Source organism: Trachypithecus francoisi, unplaced genomic scaffold, assembly GCF_009764315.1.
Source record: "Trachypithecus francoisi isolate TF-2019V2 unplaced genomic scaffold, Tfra_2.0 Lachesis_group9, whole genome shotgun sequence".
In the NCBI taxonomy this organism is placed as follows: Eukaryota; Metazoa; Chordata; class Mammalia; order Primates; family Cercopithecidae; genus Trachypithecus; species Trachypithecus francoisi.
The window spans coordinates 25,288,989-25,310,192 of NW_022681474.1; the positions used below are offsets into that span (position 1 = coordinate 25,288,989).

Consider the following 21,204-nt stretch of genomic DNA (forward strand, 5'->3'; position numbering starts at 1 on the left):
TCCATGTTTAGGGCTTCCTTCAGGGTCTCTTGTAAGGCAGGCCTGGTGGTGACAAAATCTCTAAGCATTTGCTTATCTGTAAAGGATTTTATTTCTCCTTCACTGATGAAACTTAGTTTGGCTGGATATGAAATTCTGGGTTTAAAATTCTTTTCTTTAAGAACGTTGAATATTGGCCCCACACTCTCTTCTGGCTTGGAGAGTTTCTGCCGAGAGGTCTGCTGTTAGTCTGATGGGCTTCCCTTTGTGGGTAACCCGACCTTTCTCTCTGGCTGCCCTGAAGATTTTTTCCTTCATTTCAACTTTGGTGAATCTGGCAATTATGTGTCTTGGAGTTGCTCTTCTGGAGGAGTATCTTTGTGGCGTTCTCTGTATTTCCTGAATTTGAATGTTGGCCTGCCCTACTAGGTTGGGGAAGTTCTCCTGGATGATATCCTGAAGAGTGTTTTCCAACTTGGTTCCATTTTCCCCCTCACTTTCAGGCACCCCAATCAGACGTAGATTTGGTCTTTTTACATAATCCCATACTTCTTGCAGGCTTTGTTCATTTCTTTTTCTTCTTTTTTCTTTTGGTTTCTCTTCTCACTTCATTTCATTCATTTGATCCTCAATCGCTGATACTCTTTCTTCCAGTTGATCGAGTCGGTTACTGAAGCTTGTGCATTTGTCACGTATTTCTCGTGTCATGGTTTTCATCTCTGTCATTTCGTTTATGATCTTCTCTGCATTAATTAGTCTAGCTGTCAATTCTTCCACTCTTTTTTCAAGATTTTTAGTTTCTTTGCGCTGGGTACGTAATTCCTCCTTTAGCTCTGAGAAGTTTGATGGGCTGAAGCCTTCTTCTCTCATCTCGTCAAAGTCATTCTCTGACCAGCTTTGATCCGTTGCTGGCGATGGGCTGCGCTCCTTTGCAGGGGGAGATGCGCTCTTATTTTTTGAATTTCCAGCTTTTCTGCCCTGCTTCTTCCCCATCTTTGTGGTTTTATCTGTCTCTGGTCTTTGATGACGGTGACGTACTGATGGGGTTTTGGTGTAGGTGTCCTTCCTGTTTGATAGTTTTCCGTCTGACAGTCAGAAGGACTGTCTGTTGGTCTGTTGGAGATTGCTTGAGGTCCACTCCAGACCCTGTTTGCCTGGGTATCAGCAGCAGAGGTTGCTGAAGATAGAATATTGCTGAACAGCGAGTGTACCTGTCTGATTCTTCCTTTGGAAGTTTCCTCTCAGGGATGACTCCACCCTGTGAGGTGTGGGGTGTCAGACTGCCCCTAGTGGGGGATGTCTCCCAGCTAGGCTACTCAGGGGTCAGGGACCCACCTGAGCAGGCAGTCTGTCCGTTCTCGGATCTCAACCTCCGCGTTGGGAGATCCACGGCTCTCCCCAAAGCTGTCAGACAGAGTCGTTCGCCTCTGCACCGGCCCCCGCTGCTTTCCCTATTGGACCTCAGCTGTGGGCTGTCCCCAGAGGTGGAGTCTACAGAGACAGGCAGGTTTCCTTGAGCTGCTGTGAGCTCCACCCAGTTCGAGCTTCCCAGCGGCTTTGTTTACCTACTTAAGCCTCAGCAATGGCGGGCTCCCCTCCCCCAGCCTCGCTGCTACCTTGCGGATAGATCGCCGCAGACTGCTGTGTTAGCAGTGAGGGACTCCGTGGGCGTGGGACCCTCCCGGCCAGGTGTGGGATATATTCTCCTGGTGTGCCTGTTTCCTTAAAGCGCAGTATTGGGGTGGGAGTTACCCGATTTTCCAGGTGTTATGTGTCTCAGTTCCCCTGGCTAGGAAAACGGATTTCCTTCCCCCTTGCACTTCCAGGTGAGGCAATGCCTCGCCCTGCTTCAGCTCACGCTGGTCAGGCTGCAGCAGCTGACCAGCACCGATTGTCCGGCACTCCCTAGAGAGATGACCCCAGTACCTCAGTTGAAAATGCAGAAATCACCGGTCTTCTGTGTCACTCGCGCTGGGAGTTGGAGACTGGAGCTGTTCCTATTCGGCCATCTTGCTCCGCCCCCTGGATGTTCTTTCTGTTTGTTATTTTTCCTTCTGACAGTGAGGACCCTCAGCTGCAGGTCTGTTGGAGTTTACTGGAGGTCCACTCCAGACCCTGTTTGCCTGGGTATCACCAGCGGAGGTTGCAGAACAGCAAATACTGCAGAACAGCAAATGTTGCTGTCTGATCCTTCTTCTGGGAGCTTCATCTCAGAGGGGCACCTGGCTGTATGAGGTGTCAGTTGGCCCCTACTGGCAGGTGTCTCCCAGTTAGGCTACTTGGCGGTAAGGGACCCAATTGAGGAGGCAGTCTGTCCATTCTCCGGTCTCAAACTCTGTGCTGGGAGAACCACTACTCTCTTCAAAGCTGTCAGACAGGGACATTTAAGTCTGCAGAAGTTTCTACTGCCTTTTGTTCAGCTATGCCCTGCCTCCAGAGGTGGAGTCTACAGAGGCAGGCAGGCCTCCTTGAGCTGTGGTGGGCTCCACCCAGTTCGAGCTTGTGGTCTGCTCTGTTTACCGACTCAAGCCTCAGCAACGGCCCCTCCCCCAGCCATGCTGTCGCCTTGCAGTTTGATCTCAGACTGCTGTGCTAGCAGTGAGTGAGGCTCTGTGGGTGTGGGACCCTCTGAGCCAGGCATGGGATATAATCTCCTGGTGTGCTGTTTGCTAACACTGTTGGAAAAGCACAGTATTCTGGTGGGAGTGTCCCAATTTTCAAGGTACCATCTGTCACAGCTTCTCTTTACTAGGAAAGGGAATTCCCCAACCCTTTACGCTTCCTGGGTCAAAAAATCTTAAACAGTTATGTACCAAACATGACATCTTCAAAATACATGGAGCTAATAATGCAAGGAGAAATAGATATCCACAGTTAGAGCTGGAGACTTAAATACTCTTCTCAATAAATGAAAGAACAAGTAGACAGAAAATATATAAGTATATAAAGGATTTGACAATATCAGTGAATTTAACCTAATTAATATTTATAGAACACTTTAAGAGCAGCAGAGTAGATATTTTTTTTCAAGTGCATACAGAACATTTATCCAAATAGATCATATTCTTGGCCATAAAATAAGCCTCAATAAATTTTAAGTGATTCCAATAACACAAAATATATTTTCATACCACAGTGGACTTAGAAATCAATAATGTAGAAAACTCTGGATAATTGTTAAGTAGTTAGAAAATAAATAACATACTTTTAAATGACTCATGAATCAAAGAAGAAATCAAAACAAAAATCAGAATTGAAAATTAAAACACAGTAAAGGATGCTACTAAAAGTATTTAGAGAGAAGTTGATTGCACTAAATGCCTATACTGGAAAACAAGGAAAGTCTCAAACCAATAACCTCAACTTCTATCTTAAGAAACTAGAAAAAGAAGAACAAGGCTGGGTGCAGTGGCTCATGCCTGTAATCCTGGAACTTTGAGAGGCTGAGGTGAGCAGATCATGGGGTCAGGAGATTGAGACCATACTGGCCAACATGGTGAAACCCCATCTCTACTGAAATACAGAAAATTAGCCAGTTGTGGTGGTGCGCGTCTGTAGTCCCAGCTACTTGGGAGGCTGAGGCAGGGGAATCTCTTGAACCTGGGAGGCAGAGGTTGCAGTGAGCCGAGATCATGCCACTGCACTCCAACCTGGCGATAGAGTGAGACTCCATCTCAAAACAAAAACAAAAAACAAAAAACAAAAAACAAATTAAACCAAAAGTTAGTAATAAGGATGTAATAGATATCTCAGTATAAATCAATGAAATAGATAACCAAAAAAATTGATGAGCATAAAAATGAAAAGCTGCTTTTTGAGATCAATAAGAATGATAAACCTCTAGATGGATTGATAGACAAAATAAGAGAGAAGACAAATTATCCATATCAGGAGTGGGAGAAGGGACATCACTAGAGATCCTACAGATATGAACAGGATAAAAGGAATATTATCAAGAAATTAATACCAATATATTCCACAACTTAGATTAAGTGGACAAGTTTATTTCAAGATATAAATTTCCAAGCTCACTAAAAAAAAGACAGTTTGAATAGCTCTATATTACAAAAAGTGAAATTTGTAGTTAAAAACTCTCTCACAAACAAAACTCCAGGTCCAGATGATTTTACTGGTGAATTCTACCAAACGTTTAAGGAAGAAATAATACCAATTACACACAAATACTTTCAGAAAATTGAAAAGGATGGCATACTTCCCAATTCATTCTGTGAAGCCACCACTACTGTATAAAGGCCCAAATAGAAAAAGGCAAGGAAAGAAAGAAATCTGCAAGTCAATATGCCTTATTAACATAGATGTAAAAATTCTAAACAAAATGTTAGCAAATTAAATTCAGCAATGTATAAAGAAAGCTAACACATTATGACTAAATGACTCTTATTCCCAGATTGCAAGGTTGGTTTAATAACTGAAAATCAATCAAGGTATTTTACCATGTGTGGCAGGTAGAAAAATAACCCCAAAATATCTACATCAGAATCCCTGGAAGCTATGAAAATAGTGTGTTACATGACAAGGGAGAAATAAGAATGCTGATAGAATTAAGGTTGCTAATCAAATTACTTTGAGATGAGGAGATTACCTTGGATTATCTAGGTTGGGCCAACACAATCACAAAGGCCCTTATTGGTGAAAGAAGAAGGCAAGAGAGACAGAATTGGAGAAGATATGATGGTGGACACAGAGGTCAGAAGGGTGTGATTTCTGGCTTTGAAGATGAAAGGGACTCACTAACCAAGGCATGCTACCTGGAAAAGAAAAGGAAATGGATTCTGCCATAGAGCTTAGCTCCCAAGGAGCATAGATAGCCCTGCCAACGTTTTGAATTTCACCTACTGAGATATATATCAGACTTCTGACTTTCAAACCATAAGATAATAAATTTGTGTTGTTGTTAAACCACTAGTTTTGTTATTACAGCAGCAGTAAGAAAAAAAAATTTTTTTAAGAAAAAAGAAAAACTATATGATCATCTTAATACATGCAAAACAACCTTTTTGGCAAAATCCAACATCCACTCCTGATAAAATATGTCTGCAAAGTAGGAATAGATATAAACTTTCTCTACCTAATAAAAGATATCTACAAAAAATCCTATGCCTTACATCACACTTAATGGTAAAAAACTGAATGCTTTTCCCCTAAGATCAGGAGCAAGAGAAGGATGTCTTTATTCAACATTGTATGGGAGGTTCTAGCCAATGCAATCAGGCAAGAAAAAGAAATAGAAGGCATCCAGAAAATTTGTAGTTAAAAACTTTCTCACAGATTAGAGAAAGAGGTAGAACTATCTCTATATTTGATTTATAGAAGATGACATAATCTGGCTCTGTTCACGCACCCTAATTATTTTGAGATTAATTCATATTGTAGCATTTCTTTTTATTGCTATTCCATTATATGGATTTACCACAGTTTGCCTGGGTCATATGGTAGGTGTACATCAACATTTTAAGAAACTGCCAAACCATTTTCCAAAGTGATTTGTACTGTTTTATATTCTCACCAGCAATATATGAGGGTTGTAATTTCTCTCTACACTAGCTGGCATTTGTTGCTGTTCATCTTTTTAATTATAGTAATCTTTGTGGGTGTGAAGTGGTATCTCATTGTGGTTTTAATTTGCATTTCCCTAATGACTAATGATGCAGAGAAAATGTATTTTATCATCATTGTATATCCTCTTTGGTGATGTATCTGTTCAAATCATTTGTTCATATATATTTTAAAATTTGGTTGTTTTCTTATTCAGTTTTAGAAATTACATATTCTGGATACACATTCTTTATTTCTGTATCAGACATATATTTGCAGAATTTTTCTCACAATTTGTAGAATTTATTTTTTAAAAAAATTCTAGACTTTTTCTGTAAGCAGTTTTAGGTTTATAGAAAAATTAGGCCAGACACAGTGGCTTATGGAGCCTGTAATCCCAGCACTTCGGGAGGCTGAGGCAGGAGGATCACTTGAGCCCAGGAGTTTGAGACCAGCCTGAGAAACATAGTGAGACCCCATCTCTACAAAAAAAAAGTTGAAAAAAAAAATTAGCTAGGCATGGTGGTGTTTGCCTGTAGTCCCAGCTACTCAGGAGACTGAGGTGAGAGAATCACTTGAGCCCAGGAGGTTGAGACTGCAGACAGCCATGATCACACCATTGAATTCCAGCCTGTGTGACAGAGCAAGACCCTGCCTCAAGAAAAAAGAAAAGAGAAATGAGAAGTAGAGTTCCCATAAACACCCCTCCACAATTTCGGTTTTCTCTATTATTACAGTTATCTTTTGCATTGTATTAGTCAGGATTCTCTGGAGAAAGAGAACCAATAGGACATATGTAGAAATATATGAAAAGATTTGTAATGGGAATTGGTTCACATGATTGTGGAGGCTGAGAAGTCCCACGACCATACCATGTGCAAGCTGGAGGATAAGGAGAGCCAGGGGTGTAATTCAGTTTTTGTCCTAAGGCCAGAGAACCAAAGCTGCTGTAAAGTCCTGGAGTCCTGAGGCCTGAGAACAGGAGTTCCAATGTTCCAGGGCAAGAGAAGATGGAAGTCCCAGCTCAAAAAGAGAGGATTTTTCCTTTTTACACCCTCTGTTACTCAAGCCCTCAACAGATTGGATATTGCCCACTCACACTGGTGAGCGCACATCTTTACTCAGTTTAGAGATTCAAATGCTAATCTCTTCCAGGAACACCCTTACAGACACACCCAGAAACATTTTAGTAGCTACTTGTGCATCCCTTAGCTCAGTCGCTTTGGCACATTAAATAAATGTGATGACATCTATAAACAGTTCCATCAAATCTACAGAAAAGGGCTAGAACGAATTAATTATGCAAGGAAGTATTTGTTGAGTTTCTGTTACATGATTGGCACTGTGCTGGGCACCAAGGTTATGAGACAATAGGGCATCTGTCCTTACGGGGAGTTATCGTGGAGTAGGTAAGCAAAACACAGAGGTTGTTAAGTGATATGACAAAAATACAACAGGATAAAGAGGGATAAGAAAGATTTGGATGTGGTGACAGTAGATAGGGTGATTGCGAGGGACTGCTCCAAGGAGGTGCAGTGTGAGCTCAGAACTGAAGACAAGATGAAGCCAGCTTTGTAAACAGGGGAAGGAAGAGGAGGAAATGTCTGGGATGCCTGTCCTTTAAGTTTATTCTGAGGGAAATATGAGTGTAAGCCAAGAATAATGTGAAAGGCAAATGGCAAATAAGAAATTGGAATGGGCCGGGCGCGGTGGCTCAAGCCTGTAATCCCAGCACTTTGGGAGGCCGAGACGGGCGGATCACGAGGTCAGGAGATCGAGACCATCCTGGCTAACACTGTGAACCCCCGTCTCTACTAAAAAATACAAAAAACTAGCTGGGCGAGGTGGCGGGCGCCTGTAGTCCCAGCTACTCGGGAGGCTGAGGCAGGAGAATGGCGTGAACCCGGGAGGCGGAGCTTGCAGTGAGCTGAGATCCGGCCACTGCACTCCAGCCCAGGCGACAGAGTGAGACTCCGTCTCAAAAAACAAAAAAAAAAGAAATTGCAATGGCACAAGGCAGAATGCTGATGAGATCGATAATATCCATGTATGGTTTTGTTTTACGTGTGATGTCAGGTGAGGAAAATAAAACAACCCTCCTTGAACTTGGAGCTGTGGAACCTTTAACTAAGCTACTCACCCACGAAGATAAAATTGTAAGAAGAAATGCTACTATGATATTTGGAATCCTGGCTTCTAATAGTAGGTATCAACTTTAAAAAATAATCAAATAATCCCATGTAATGCATTATCATTCTTTTAAATTTAACATTAAGGAATTTGTTTCAACTTTATTTAAACTGACTTTAATGTTCACAAAAACGTTTTATCAGTATAATGCAGCAAATGTGTGATTTCATATTTTAAGGGATAATTTTAAAATAGGGAAAATATGTGCAAGCACATCCATGCAAAAACTCCTCTCAGAGTTGGTGATGTAGTCCTACAAGCTGAGATAGCAATCATTTTCTCTTAAAGTTTTTTCTTTAGTGTAATGTAATTTGCCTGCCTACATGTATGTTACATTTCATATCTATTTCTTAGTGAACAAAGCCTAAAGAGTTTTAATAAACTGATTTTTTTTGAAACTGCAAACTATATTTTACAAAAGATAAATTTAAACGTGCATTTACCAAGGTAGGCAGATCACTTGAGGTCAGGAGTTCGAGACCAGCCTGACCAACATGGTGAAACCCTGTCTCTACTAAAAATACAAAAATTAGCCAGGCATAGTGGCGGGTGCCTGTAATCCCAGCTACTCGGGAGGCTGAGGCAGGAGAATCACTTGAACTCAGGAGGTGGAGGTTGCAGTGAGCTGAGATCGCGCCACTGTACTCCAGCCTGGGCGACAAGAGTGAGACTGTCTCAAAAGAATAAATTTTAAAAAGTGCATGTACTTCTTAGACCTATTACTTGCTTGGAATCATATATGTCATATTATTATTCTATTAATATATAATATATACTATGTAATATTAATCATGTATATATGATTAACACTAATATGTGATTAATATCAAGAATACAATATCAATTATATTATGTATCATTAGTATAATATATTAATATGTAATTATACATTATATATTAAATAACATATTAGTATCATATAATATGACGGTATAATAATATTAGTTAAAAGACACTATTAGGTCCATTAGAATATCAGTTTGACCACCATGCCAATAAAGGCAGTCTCTGACTTATGAACAGGATATATTTTCCCTGTCATTTTCTAATGGTAGTTTTTGAGTCAGCCACCAAAAACCCTGTAACTCATAATAAATTTTAAATGACACTCTTAGTGGAGACTGAATTCTAACATTAAACTTAGGTAGCTATGAATAAACACATGGCTAAAATCATTATACTTTCCCATCTTACGATAATCTCAGCAAAACACAAGCACGAATTCTTTCCTAGTTTTCCTGCCTACCCGCCACTCGCCATTTTCCCTGGACCCCGTGTGATGACAGTGAGGCCTCCTTATTCCATGTCCAGCAGGGATTTGTGGTATGAGTGTGTTCAGGGACAGTTATGAGTGGACGTTGGGGAGAGACGTGGAAGGGCGGTTTTGTGTGGCGTCTGTGCCATTACAGCCTCAGCTACAGAGACTGCTTTTGCGGGCAGCTGCGGTGCTGGAAGCAGATGGGGCCCTCTGCGAGGAGTCAGTGGAAGGCAGTGACTTTGGGAGCTCTGATGGTAGTTGTGCTCTAAGGCAGGGGCCTGGGAGTGTTTCCGGAGATAGCAACAGGATGAGGACAGTCATGCGGAGTAGACTATGATAATAATACTGGTTAACACTTACATGCACTGACAAGGGGCCGGGCACTGTGCTAAGTGCTACTGATATATTAAATCATTTAATCCTATCTAACAGCCCTGTGAGGTAGGTACTATCATTATTTCCTTTACATCTGAGGTAACAGAGGCAGAGAAGTTAAATAAGGCAGTACTCAGTTGAATTATGGGCCTTCCTAAATTTATCACAGGGATTATCTGTGTAACAATTCTATGTTAGTATCATATTGAATGTTTAACCAAAAACAAAAAAGGAAAATTATAACCAAAAAAGGGAAGTTTTTAAAATGTCTTATGTTTTATTCTATTTACAAACCATGGAATTTGAGAAACAAAAATATTCTGTGGCCAGGCATGGTGGCTCACTCCTGTAATCCCAGCACTTTGGGAGGCTGAGGTGGGAGGATTGCTTGAGTCCAGGAGATTGAGGCTGCAGTGAGCCATGATCACACCACTGCACCCCAGCCTGGGTGACAGAGTGAAACCCTGGCTCAAAACACACACACACACAAACCTTTGTAATACCTCTTATGCAACTCTTTATTTTAAAAGTAGGATAGATACCTCAAAGCCTTCGTTTATTTGCCCAAAGTCATGCAGGTGGTTAGTAGTGGCACTGAGGTTAGAGCCCTGTACACAGGCATACCTGTCTAGCTTTAATTAGGCTGACAAAAATAGTATAAAATGTACTTTACAACAGTCAATATACTTATTTTTAAGCATTTTTGGCATTTCTAACAATCAAATTGAAAGTAAGCAATCAAAATGTATTAATTGAAATAGGCTGGATAATTCTTATTTGCATTCTGTACAAGATTTATTAAAATCAGAATTTAAAAATACCCTCCCAGCAAAACACACACACACAAAGATTACTATTACATAATAAATAAGTGTAGGACACAGTAACTCAACTCTTCTGATATGTGTTCTAGGCACATTTTGCACTTTTATGGTTATTGTTTCTAGTGTCTTAGAAGGAAGTACAGCTCAGGATCGAGGAATTTAGCAGGCTAGAGAATGTGCTGGGTTGGCCCCAGCTAGGCCAGAAACCTGCCCCACCACTTGCTGTGTGGTTTTGAGCCTCAATTTCCTCCTCTGTAAAATGAGATAATAATATTACCTGTCTCATAAGGGAGTGTTCAGTAGATACTGCCATTATCATTATTATTTTGAGACAGGGTCTCACTCCGTTGCCCAGGCTAGATTTCAGTGGCGTGATCTCAGCTCACTGCAACCTTTGCCTCCCAGATTCAAGTGATTCTCCTGCCTCAGCCTCCCAAGTAGCTGGGATTACAGGTACAAACCACCATACCTGGCTAATTTTTGTATTTTTAATAAGGTAGGGGTTTCACCATGTTGGCCAGGCTGGTCTTGAACTCCTGACCTCAAGTGATTCACCTGCCTCAGCCTTCCGAAATGCTGGGATTACAGTCATGAACCACCACACCCGGCCTATTATTATTATTATCAATAAACATCAATATTCTGTTTCTTCCTTTGTAGATGGTGTTAAAAAATTGTTAAGGGAGTTAGATGTCATGAATTCTGTCATTGCCCAGCTCGCTCCAGAAGGTAACTTTGCATTCTATATCTGATTTAAAAAATGGAACTGGTTTTTTACAGTTGATTAAACTATATATTGAAAATCATTCATGAACTATTGTGAAGTGTTATTAAAATCTCTCAAACCAGAACTCAATTTTGAGTTTATAAAAAAGGTGAGCTATAAGCAAGATACAATTTGTGGAGCTTTGGTTTCCAAAGCATATTTTAAAGTAGTGACTGAATAATAAGCAGTTGGCATACTGCTATAAGCAAGATACAATTTGTGGAGCTTTGGTTTCCAAAGCATATTTTAAAGTAGTGACTGAATAATAAGCATTTGGCATACTTGTGTTATTTATTTTTGATACACAGAAGAAGTAGTTATCCATGAGTTTGCTAGTCTTTGTCTAGCAAACATGTCTGCAGAATACACCAGTAAAGTGCAAATATTTGAACATGGGGGATTAGAGCCACTCATCAGACTACTGAGTAGCCCAGACCCGGATGTAAAGAAGAATTCTATGGAATGCATTTACAACTTGGTGCAGGTAAGATTAATTTCTAAAAAGTGTTCTGATGAAAGCTGATTTTAGAATTTATTTTCCCATTAAAAATAGAAAAAAGCTTTTAAAAACTCACCAGTTTTGCATCATCAGATCTTTTTTACTGGTATTTATCATTCAGAGAAAAAAATAATGGAAGCTTAATGTAGATATCTTTCAATTTTCACATAAGTCATTGCTTTCTATGAAAAAGTATTTTGGAAATGTATTTCTATTTTTAAAGAATAGAATGGCATGCAAATAAAATGTACTTCTTTTGAAACAAGAAATCTAATATGCGGAACCTGGGCAGTTACTATTGATTGAACCCTGGTGGTCTAAGCACATCGGATGTAATATATACCCTATTCAATGTACTGAGATTTTGGTTTAGGCTTATTTGTTGCTAAAAATCTAATGATCTGAGTATGCAGAACAGAATTCATTGTCCACAATAGCAAGACACCACCTCACTCTGCTGTTTTCCTTTGTCATGGAAAGAAACTGCCAACCTTCCCCTCCCCTACAGTCCTGTCCTTTGAACCCCCAGCCTGGGAACACACATACATACACACACACACACACACACACGCACACACCCTCACGCCCACAGCAGGTCAGCTTCCTGCTGCTTTGAACAGCTTTCTCTGCTGCTTAGATTCCTTAACAATTATCATGCACATTTGATGAACTTTAGATCACCTGAAATTGGAAAGACACAAATTTTAAATGGCCATCAATAGAGTAAGAAACGAGGAGCTACCAAAACGAGAGTGAAGAAGAGGATTAATGGAGAGGCAACGTATCCAGGCAGAGAGAGACAAACAGGCTCATGTCAAAAGGCAGCAAAAGCAAAATTCCTGGCCCAGCATGCAGTTGCCACTCCCCTCCCTCCCTAAAAAAGACATCCTAAAGAGGAAGCTCAGTCCCTCTTTTCCCTTCTCCCGTTACTCTGGCTTTACCTCATTTGATTCAATATTCCTGTAAGCATATTTGTGTTTTAAATCCAAAGACTCCTTACAGCAATATTTCCCTATTGTTTTAATCAAGAAGAAATCAAAATAATGACCTCCACAGTTCTTAACAGCAGTACTGGCTTAAAAATGTGTATTAGTTTCCTCAGGCTGCTGTAACAAAGTACTACAAACTAGGTGGCTTAAAACTACAGACAGTCACAGTTCTGGAGGCCAGAAGTTCAAAATCAAGGTGTCAGTAGGACCACATCCCCACTGAGACTACATAAGATCCTTCTTCTCCTCTTCCCATCTGCATGTAGTGGCCATCCATTGTTAGCATCCCTTGGCTTGTGGTTGCATTCCAGCAAGCTCTCACTCTGTCATCTCTCTCCCCTGAGGACACTAATTGTACAAGGACACCACTAAAGGCCCACCTTACTCCAGGACAACCTCATCTTAACTAATTATATCTGCAATGACCCTGTTTTCAATAAGATCACATTATGAGGTACTGGGGTTAGGACTTCAACATTTATTTTGGGGGGATACAATTCAATCCATGACAAAAAGCAACCTACAGTTGTGTCTAAAGGAAGCTGAATATTAGTGATCAACTGAAGGATGGACAGGGGAAAGCTAAGCTACAATTGGAACCTTTTCTGCCTTATAAATATATAAATAGTAAAATATAAAAAATAGTATAAATATAAAATATACTATTTTATATTTACCATGTTTTGATTAAAGGTGTCATGTCTTAAAAGAGTTTGGGAGCGTTTCATGGCTTCTTGGCTTATTTCCTTAAGCTCCCCCAACCACCCACTTCTTCACTCACACAGAATCACAGACATACAAGCACAACAATTGTCTGGATTACAATGACCTCTTGATTGTGTAAATGTCTTAAATAAAGGTCATGTATCTGAATAAACCTGCTTTAAATTTGCATGCAGAGGGCCTGTCAACAGTACTACATGCTAATAGGTATTTCATAAACAATCCATTTGAATGAGGTAATAAGGAATCAATGCCATATCATTGCATTAATTACTATTTGAAGCAGTGTATCCAAGTGTGAAAAGAATTTCATTATGCGTAGATTTTATTATAATGCTGTTTAGAGTAATCAGAATTTGCTGTATAATAAACAATAGATACCACAAAAGACATAGACCATGTATATTTTGTTGTAGACAATGTCTACATATTACAGTTAAAATAAATTTTGATGTTGTCAATTGAAAGATTTCTTATTTTTGTGAGTTATTTTGGAAGGGAATCTGGAGTGAAAGATGGGAAAATTATAACTTATGTTCTTGTGTTAGAAAACAGACTTTCTCCATTCTTGAGAATGTATTTTGCTTAAAAAAAATTGTTTTGATTATCTGTATTTTGTGGCAGGATTTTCAGTGTCGAACTACACTTCAAGAACTAAATGCAATACCTCCTATCTTAGATCTCTTGAAGTCAGAATATCCAGTGATTCAGTTGTTGGCTCTTAAAACCTTAGGTGTTATTACAAATGATAAGGAGTCTCGAACAATGCTAAGAGACAATCAAGGATTGGACCATCTTATTAAGATCCTAGAAACTAAGGTATTTAGTTTCATTCATTTGACTTTCTACGAGGAAATGTATCCCTCCCGAATGTTTAAAATGAACTTTTATTATATTTAATGTGTATTAAGTGTAATGGATTAATTTGCTTATTGCTACATTAAGTTTATTGGCCTGTTTAAATCAGGCTAATTGTAGGGGCCATTATAAACTAATTTTAAAAGTCTTCTGGTTTATCAGACTTAAGATTTTTAAATTCTTGTCTATGATCTTCCTCTTGATTTCCTAAAACCCCTAGGGTGAGTCTTTTAACCTTCATTATGGTTTTCTCTGGGATAAAGCAGAAGCATAATTTACCTTCTATATACATTTTAATAATATTGGAGCTAAATGTCCATAGTTGCTAATAAGCTCCTTAAGAATCAAACTTTAAGAATATCTGTGCCTTCTAGGATCTCTTGGTTACAAGAACTCATCTAGCAGTTTGTTGAAAACCATTTAATTGACTTGAGTGGTTCAGATCGCTTCTGAATGTGTCCGGGGTCTTTAGCCACTAACTCCTTAGTGAAACAGTAATAAACAGATTTCAGATCCAGTATCCCTACTTTAATATTTAGTAAATTAAATTAATTCTAATAACAGAAATCTACTTGAAGTACCTCTTAGAGATTCCAGAGATAGGAACATATTGAAGGAGTACAATGGAGTAATAACTTTGTATTATGTTTCAAACTATCCAATTGTTAAATTTTTTCTAAAAAACCAGAACTCAGTTTGATTATACAGCACTGGGAAAATGAAGTACAATATAAAAGAGCAGAGATGGCACAAGCATGTTCCCAGTTATGTGGACCTACCTGCCTTTGATTTGTGGATCCCATATGTGATCCCCTGTAATTACATTTGTGATGCAAAATCCTAGTAACACTGTATAACAAACATTTTATCCTATTTAAAAGAGGAACTAAAACCAGAAATGTTACTTAATTTGCCTTATGTCGCACAGGTAGAAAGTGACTAACCACAGGATTTATCTGATATGTCACAGTATTCTCACCTATCTGATATTTTACCTGTCTTTTTTTAATTAGGAAAGGGGATGGAAGCACCTACCAGGTGGCAGGCATTGTGATTTTATTGAATTTGTAATTCTTTGAGGAATGTGATGATATTTTAATCTATGAAATGAAAGCATTGATAATAATTGTATCATTACGTATATAATCATATATGCCTATTATAGCATTAATCCTATTATACAAATAAGAAAAATGCCTCTCAAAGAGGTTGAATAACTTGCCTATGGTTAGAGCTAGGAAATATGTGAGAAGGATTTTTTAAGAACTGATATGTATATATTCTGATGGGAAAAATTCAAAGAATACAAAAATATAGAGAGTGAAAAATAAAAATGCTTGTCCCCATCCTCACCTAAGAGTAGGTACAAGGCACAGGTGTCCGCTCCCATCATTTTTATTCAGCATTGTCCTAGAGGTTGGAACCAGGACAATAAGGCCAAATAAATAAATAACACAAAAGACTAACAAACTGGGGCCAGGCACAGTGGCTCACACTATAATCCCAGCACTTTGGGAGGCTGAGGTGGGCGGATCATGAGGTCAGGAAATCGAGACCATCTTGGCCAACATGGTGAAACCCCATCTCTACTAAAAACACAAAAATTAGCTGGGCATGGTGGCAAGTGCCTGTAATCCCAGTTACTCGAGAGGCTGAGGCAGAAGAATCATTTGTACCAGGGAGTTGAAGGTTGCAATGAGCCGAGATCGCACCACTGCACTCCAGCCTGGCAGCAGAGCAAGACTCCATTTCACAAAAACAAACAAACAAACAAAAAGACTAACAAACTGGAAAGGAAGAAGTAAAACTGTATTTATTCACAGAGTGCATCTATATTTGTTCAGATTGCATGACCACATATACAGAAGATCCTAAGAAGACTACAGAAACTTACTAGAACTAATAAATAGATCTATCAAGGTCACAGGATGAAAGTTCAATACATAAAAATGTATATTTCTATATGTGAGCAATGAACAAAACAGCAAAAGAAAAGTACAATTGGACTTATAATACATTCCTAAAATATGAACTACTTGGAGATAAATTTATCAAAATTTTTGCAAAATCCGTACACTAAAAAATATAAAACACTTTTTAAAAGGAACTAAAGAGATAATATACGTATATGGAGTGAACACATATTAATATGTCAGTTTCTACTTAATTACCTTTTGCTTAGTTTTCAATTATCATATAATGATTGATTTGGTTATATTTAAGCTTGCCATTTGTTTATTTGTCTGATCTGTTGCTTTATTCCACAGTTCATCTCTTCCTGCCTTTTGTAGTGTTAATTTTTTTTTGAGATGGAGTCTTGCTGTGTCACCTAGGCTGCAGTGCAGTGGCACGATCTTGGCTCACTGCAACTTCCACCTCCTGGGTTCAAGTGATTTTCCTACTCAGCCTCCCAAGTAGCTGGGATTACAGTCATGTGCCACCACACCCAGCTAATTTTTGTATTTTGGGTAAAAAGGGGGGTTTCACCATGTTGGCCAGGCTGGTCTCAAACTCCTGACCTCAGGTGATCCTCCTGCCTTGGCTTCCCAAAGTGCTGGGACTACAGGCATGAGCCACTGCACCCAGCCCCTGTAGTGTTAATTTTTTTAGTGTTAACATTGTAATTCTTCTCTTGGCTTTTTTGCTATATTTCTTTGTTCTGTTTTTAGTGGTTGCTGTAGTGATTACAATATGCAACTTAACTTTAACTTATAATAGTCTAGACTTAATATTGAACTACTTCAAGTAAAATACTAGAACCTTTTAACAATATCTCTACTTACTTTTCCTGTTGTTAATATTGTTACATATTTTATATCTATGTCCATTATAAACCCAACCACACAATGTAATAATAGTTTTGAAGAGTCCCATATCATGTGTCCTCAAGATATTAAGGATTATACATTCATATGTGTTTGTCTAGTACTTATACATACATTCATCTGTCCATCAATATTGAATATTTTATATTTACTCACATATTTATGATTTCTGATGCTTTTCATTTTTTCCTGTAGATCCACGTTGTCATCAGGGTCATTTCCTTCTGGAGAACCTCATTTAGCATTTCTTATAGTGTGAATATAATGGCATAAATTCTGTCTTTTAAATTTATCTGGAAGTAGCTTCCTTTTGCCTTTAATTTTGAAAAGATACTTTTGCTTGATACAAAATTCTTGGCTGCTAGTTTTTTTTTAGCATTTTAAAATTTCTTCTGAATGCCAATATTTCCAATGAAAATTCAACCATTAAGCTTAACTATCTTCCTGTACATGATGTGTCACTTTTCCTTGGCTGCTTTTAACACTTTGCTCTTTATCTTTGGCTTTCTGCATTTCTCTTCTGCATAGAAGTGATATAATTGTATATCCCGCTTGGGGTGCTTGACCTTCTTAGATCTGTAAATTAGTGTTTTCTGCCAATCATGGAATTTTTCAGTCATTATTTATGCAAATATTTTTCCTATTCCTTCTTTCCCTCTGGAGCCCAATTACACATAAGTTGTCTCGCTTGATATTTTACAAGACTCTAAAGCTCTGCTCATTTTTCTTCAATTTTTTGGATTAAATAATGTCTTTTGATCTCTATTCAATTTACCTGATTCTTTTGGCATCTCTTATCTGCTGTTTAGTCCATCTGGTGATTTTTTCTTTCTAGTTTTTGTACTTTTCAGGTCGTAAATTTCCATGTGTGAAGTGTCATTTCTCTATTGAGCTTTCCTCTGTGAACATATTTATCATAGCTGCTTTAAAGTCTTTAATTACTTAATCCACCAACATCTGGCCCTATCAGAGTAGATTTCTATTGATTGCCTTTTTCTCTGACTTTGAGTCACACTTTCCTGTTTCCTTTTTGCATGGTTAAGAATGAGCATTGTAGATAATACTTTCCAGTGATTCCAGATTCTGTTGTGCCCGTCTGAGGATTGTGGCTATTTTGCTCTAGTAGGTGGTGAACTACACACTTTGTCTCATTAGTGGTGCTGCTGGTATCTCTGCTCAGTTCTTATAGTTTCTGGTTGCTGCTGTTTTTAGCCTGACTCCATGGAGGTTTCCCCAGAGCTTCTACAGTTTGGCGGTCACCTGTGGCTCCTCTATCAGTCTCAGGCTCTGACCTCTAACACCTCAGACCAGTAAGGTTTCAGCACTCCGCCAGACGAGCTGCACATGGATTGAGGAATGCACCGTATTTAAAAGCAGTAAATTAATAATCTCACCTAGCACAGCTCCCTCTTCAAGGATAAGATATAATGCTTTTTAGTCCTTGCCTGTTTATTTTCACCAGGGTCCCTGGGATCTCCTCCATGCGTGTATAGTTTAGTGGTCAGTCAGAGGTCTGGGAATAGTTTATACTCAGATTTTGGGTTATACCATAGAGTTCTCTAGAAAAACAGAACATGATGCATGTATATTGTACGTGTGCCTGTGTATATGGCTGTATTAGTCCGTTTTTACGCTGCTATAAAGAACCATCTGAGACTGGGTTATTTATAAAGAAAAGAGGTTTAATTGACTCACAGATCCTAGTGGCTAAGGAGGCCTCAGGAAACTTATAATCATAGCAGGAGGGGAAACAGGCTCATTTTACATGGCAGCAGATGAGCATGTGAAGGAGGAACTGTCAAAGACTTATAAAACCATCAGATCTCACGAGAACAGCATGGGGGAGCTGCCCCCATGATCCAATCACCTCCCATCAAGTCCCTCCCTTGACACATGGGGATTATGTTATTTAATTTGCCTGGAGATCACAATTTGCGATGATATTTGGGTGAGGACACAGAACCAAACCATATCAGTGGCTGTGTGTTGAGGGGGTGGGTGGGTAGTTGCTTTAAGGAATCAGCTCATGTGATTTTGGAGGCTTGGCAAGTCCAAAATCCACAGGTTAGACCAGTAGGCTGAAGACCCAGAGAAGTGCTATAATTTGAGTCCAGGGGTGCTCTACTGGCAGGATTCCCTCTGTGGCCAGGTAGATCAGTCTTTTCCTATTAAGGCCTTCAACTGACTAGATGAGGTCCACCCACATCATGGAGGGTAATCTGCTTTACTCAACGTCTGTTTTAAACATTAATTTCATATAAAAAGTACTTTCACAAACATAATATTTGGCCAAATATTTGGGTACTGTGGCCCAGATAAAAATTCATCGCAAGTTTTCTCCTTGTCAGTTTGGTACCCATATGCATCTTAAATCATAATCTTCAAATAAAGACAATGATGAGATCATACTTTTACCTAACATAATACAACTATCCTATATACAACCAAATATTTCCCAATGCTTACCCCAGAAGATGCAAAATTCTTAGGTAATGTTTACCCTTCCTGGGCCCACAAATCCTGGCTATGGGAGAAACGGCACCATATGGTAGACACTGATTCAGAGCATATACAGCATTCTGGAGAACCCTGCCCAAGCCCTGCAAGGTATTGCCAACTAGCTGGTGCTGTAACTGAGTCTTCAAAAGGCCAGTCTATCAAGCCAGCTGCTTCAGGATGGTGGGCAACATGGTCAAACCAGTGAATTCCATGAACATTGGCCACAATGTATTTGCTGTGAAAGTGAGTTCCTTCCCTTCATGATGGTGGATTATCCTTTCGAACATTTCTCACTTTTGGGATTTCCCCTTTACATTTCTAGCTATTTAGGTAAAACTGCAGTTTTCTATAGCTGTGGGGATTCAGTAGATTTCCTCAGGCAAGACGGCCACACACTCGCAATACTTCTCTTACAGTCACAAATTATTTTAAAATATATATTTTCATCAGCTTCTGTCTTGCTTTTAAAAAAATATTTTCTCCGGATTTCAAAATAGTTTTTTGTGGAAGACTGGATGAGCAACTTCATTGACTACGATTTCTGGAAGTTTCCTCCCTAGCATTACTTTTTATCCATAACACATTTTGGAGTAAGGGAAAGGAGAAAAGACAGGGCACACGGCCAAGAAGAGTGATGTTACTTTGATAAGCAGAACTCCTGTTCCCTGGGGCCTCTGTCACAACAAAATTCATTACATTGTGTTCTGACTGACTTTATTTCCTCTTGTAGTCAAATTTGGGAAATGTACCTTTCTTTTAGTACAACTTTCTAAAGTTGTATTTGCTTTTATTATTAGGAATTGAATGACCTTCATATAGAAGCACTTGCAGTGATAGCCAATTGCCTTGAAGACATGGATACTATGGTGCAGATTCAGCAGACAGGGGGTCTTAAAAAGCTCCTGTCATTTGCAGAAAACTCTACAATTCCTGATATTCAGAAGAATGCGGCAAAAGCCATTACTAAAGCAGCTTATGATCGTATGTCTCATTTTATTTTATTTTATTTATTTTGACACAGGGTCTCGCTCTATTGCTCAGGCTGGAGAGCAGTGGCATGATCACAGCTCACTGCAGCCTCAAGCTCCCCAGGTTGCAAGTGATTCTGCCACCTCAGCCTTCCTAGTAGCTGGAACTACAGGCGTGCACCACCATGCCTGGCTAATTGTATTTTTTGTAGAGACATGGTTTCACTATGTTGCCCAGGCTAGTCTAGAACTCCTGGGTTCAAGCAATCTGCCCACTTTGAGTTACAGGCATGAGCCACCGCACCCTGCCATATCTTATTTTATATAAACAAAGCATATATAATTCCTCTTGTCTCAATTTTGATTAGTACTAACAAACCCTAGAGTATTTGTCTGCTTTTAAAAAACCATTTGAGAATAGTGCTATCTATATTTACTACTTAAGTCCAAACTCATTTCACTTCCAATGAGTTAGAGATTTGTCAGGGATATGAAGAACTCAATATGATTTCATTATCCTATTTTTCAAAAAACAATTCATTTCTATATTAAGTTTTAAGCCTTTATTTTGCTTGAATTTGGAATTACACAGAATGTATGTATTGTTTGTGAACCTGAAAGCATTGAAGAAATCCCCATTCACAATGATATCTATAAAGTAATTTCCAAGTTTCAGCTGGAGTCTAGTAGCACCATGTTACATAGCTGTGAAAAACAATATGCTCATACTATATACATAATACAATTTGCATTTCAATGACAAGTTGACATAAATCTGTAAAATATGAGAGATTAATTACATCACAAGTACAGAAGATGAAATTATAGTTTTAATTTATGTGTGTTTGGAGTCTTTTATCTAATAAAAGATGTGATTTTATTTTTCCCCTTCTGC

At 38.9% G+C, this 21,204-nt stretch overlaps 1 protein-coding gene across 3 annotated transcripts in view; it reads left to right on the forward strand.

Annotated features, from left to right (window-relative positions):
* ARMC3 (armadillo repeat containing 3) overlaps nucleotides 1-21,204 on the forward strand; it is a 129,334-nt gene that overhangs the window by 37,444 nt on the left and 70,686 nt on the right. For all 3 annotated transcript variants that reach the window (XM_033209121.1, XM_033209122.1, XM_033209123.1), the window contains 5 exons: nucleotides 7,612-7,737; nucleotides 10,843-10,911; nucleotides 11,257-11,432; nucleotides 13,784-13,978; nucleotides 20,139-20,322. In XM_033209121.1, the coding sequence (XP_033065012.1) occupies nucleotides 7,612-7,737; nucleotides 10,843-10,911; nucleotides 11,257-11,432; nucleotides 13,784-13,978; nucleotides 20,139-20,322 (750 nt within the window). The remainder of the gene's footprint in view (nucleotides 1-7,611; nucleotides 7,738-10,842; nucleotides 10,912-11,256; nucleotides 11,433-13,783; nucleotides 13,979-20,138; nucleotides 20,323-21,204) is intronic.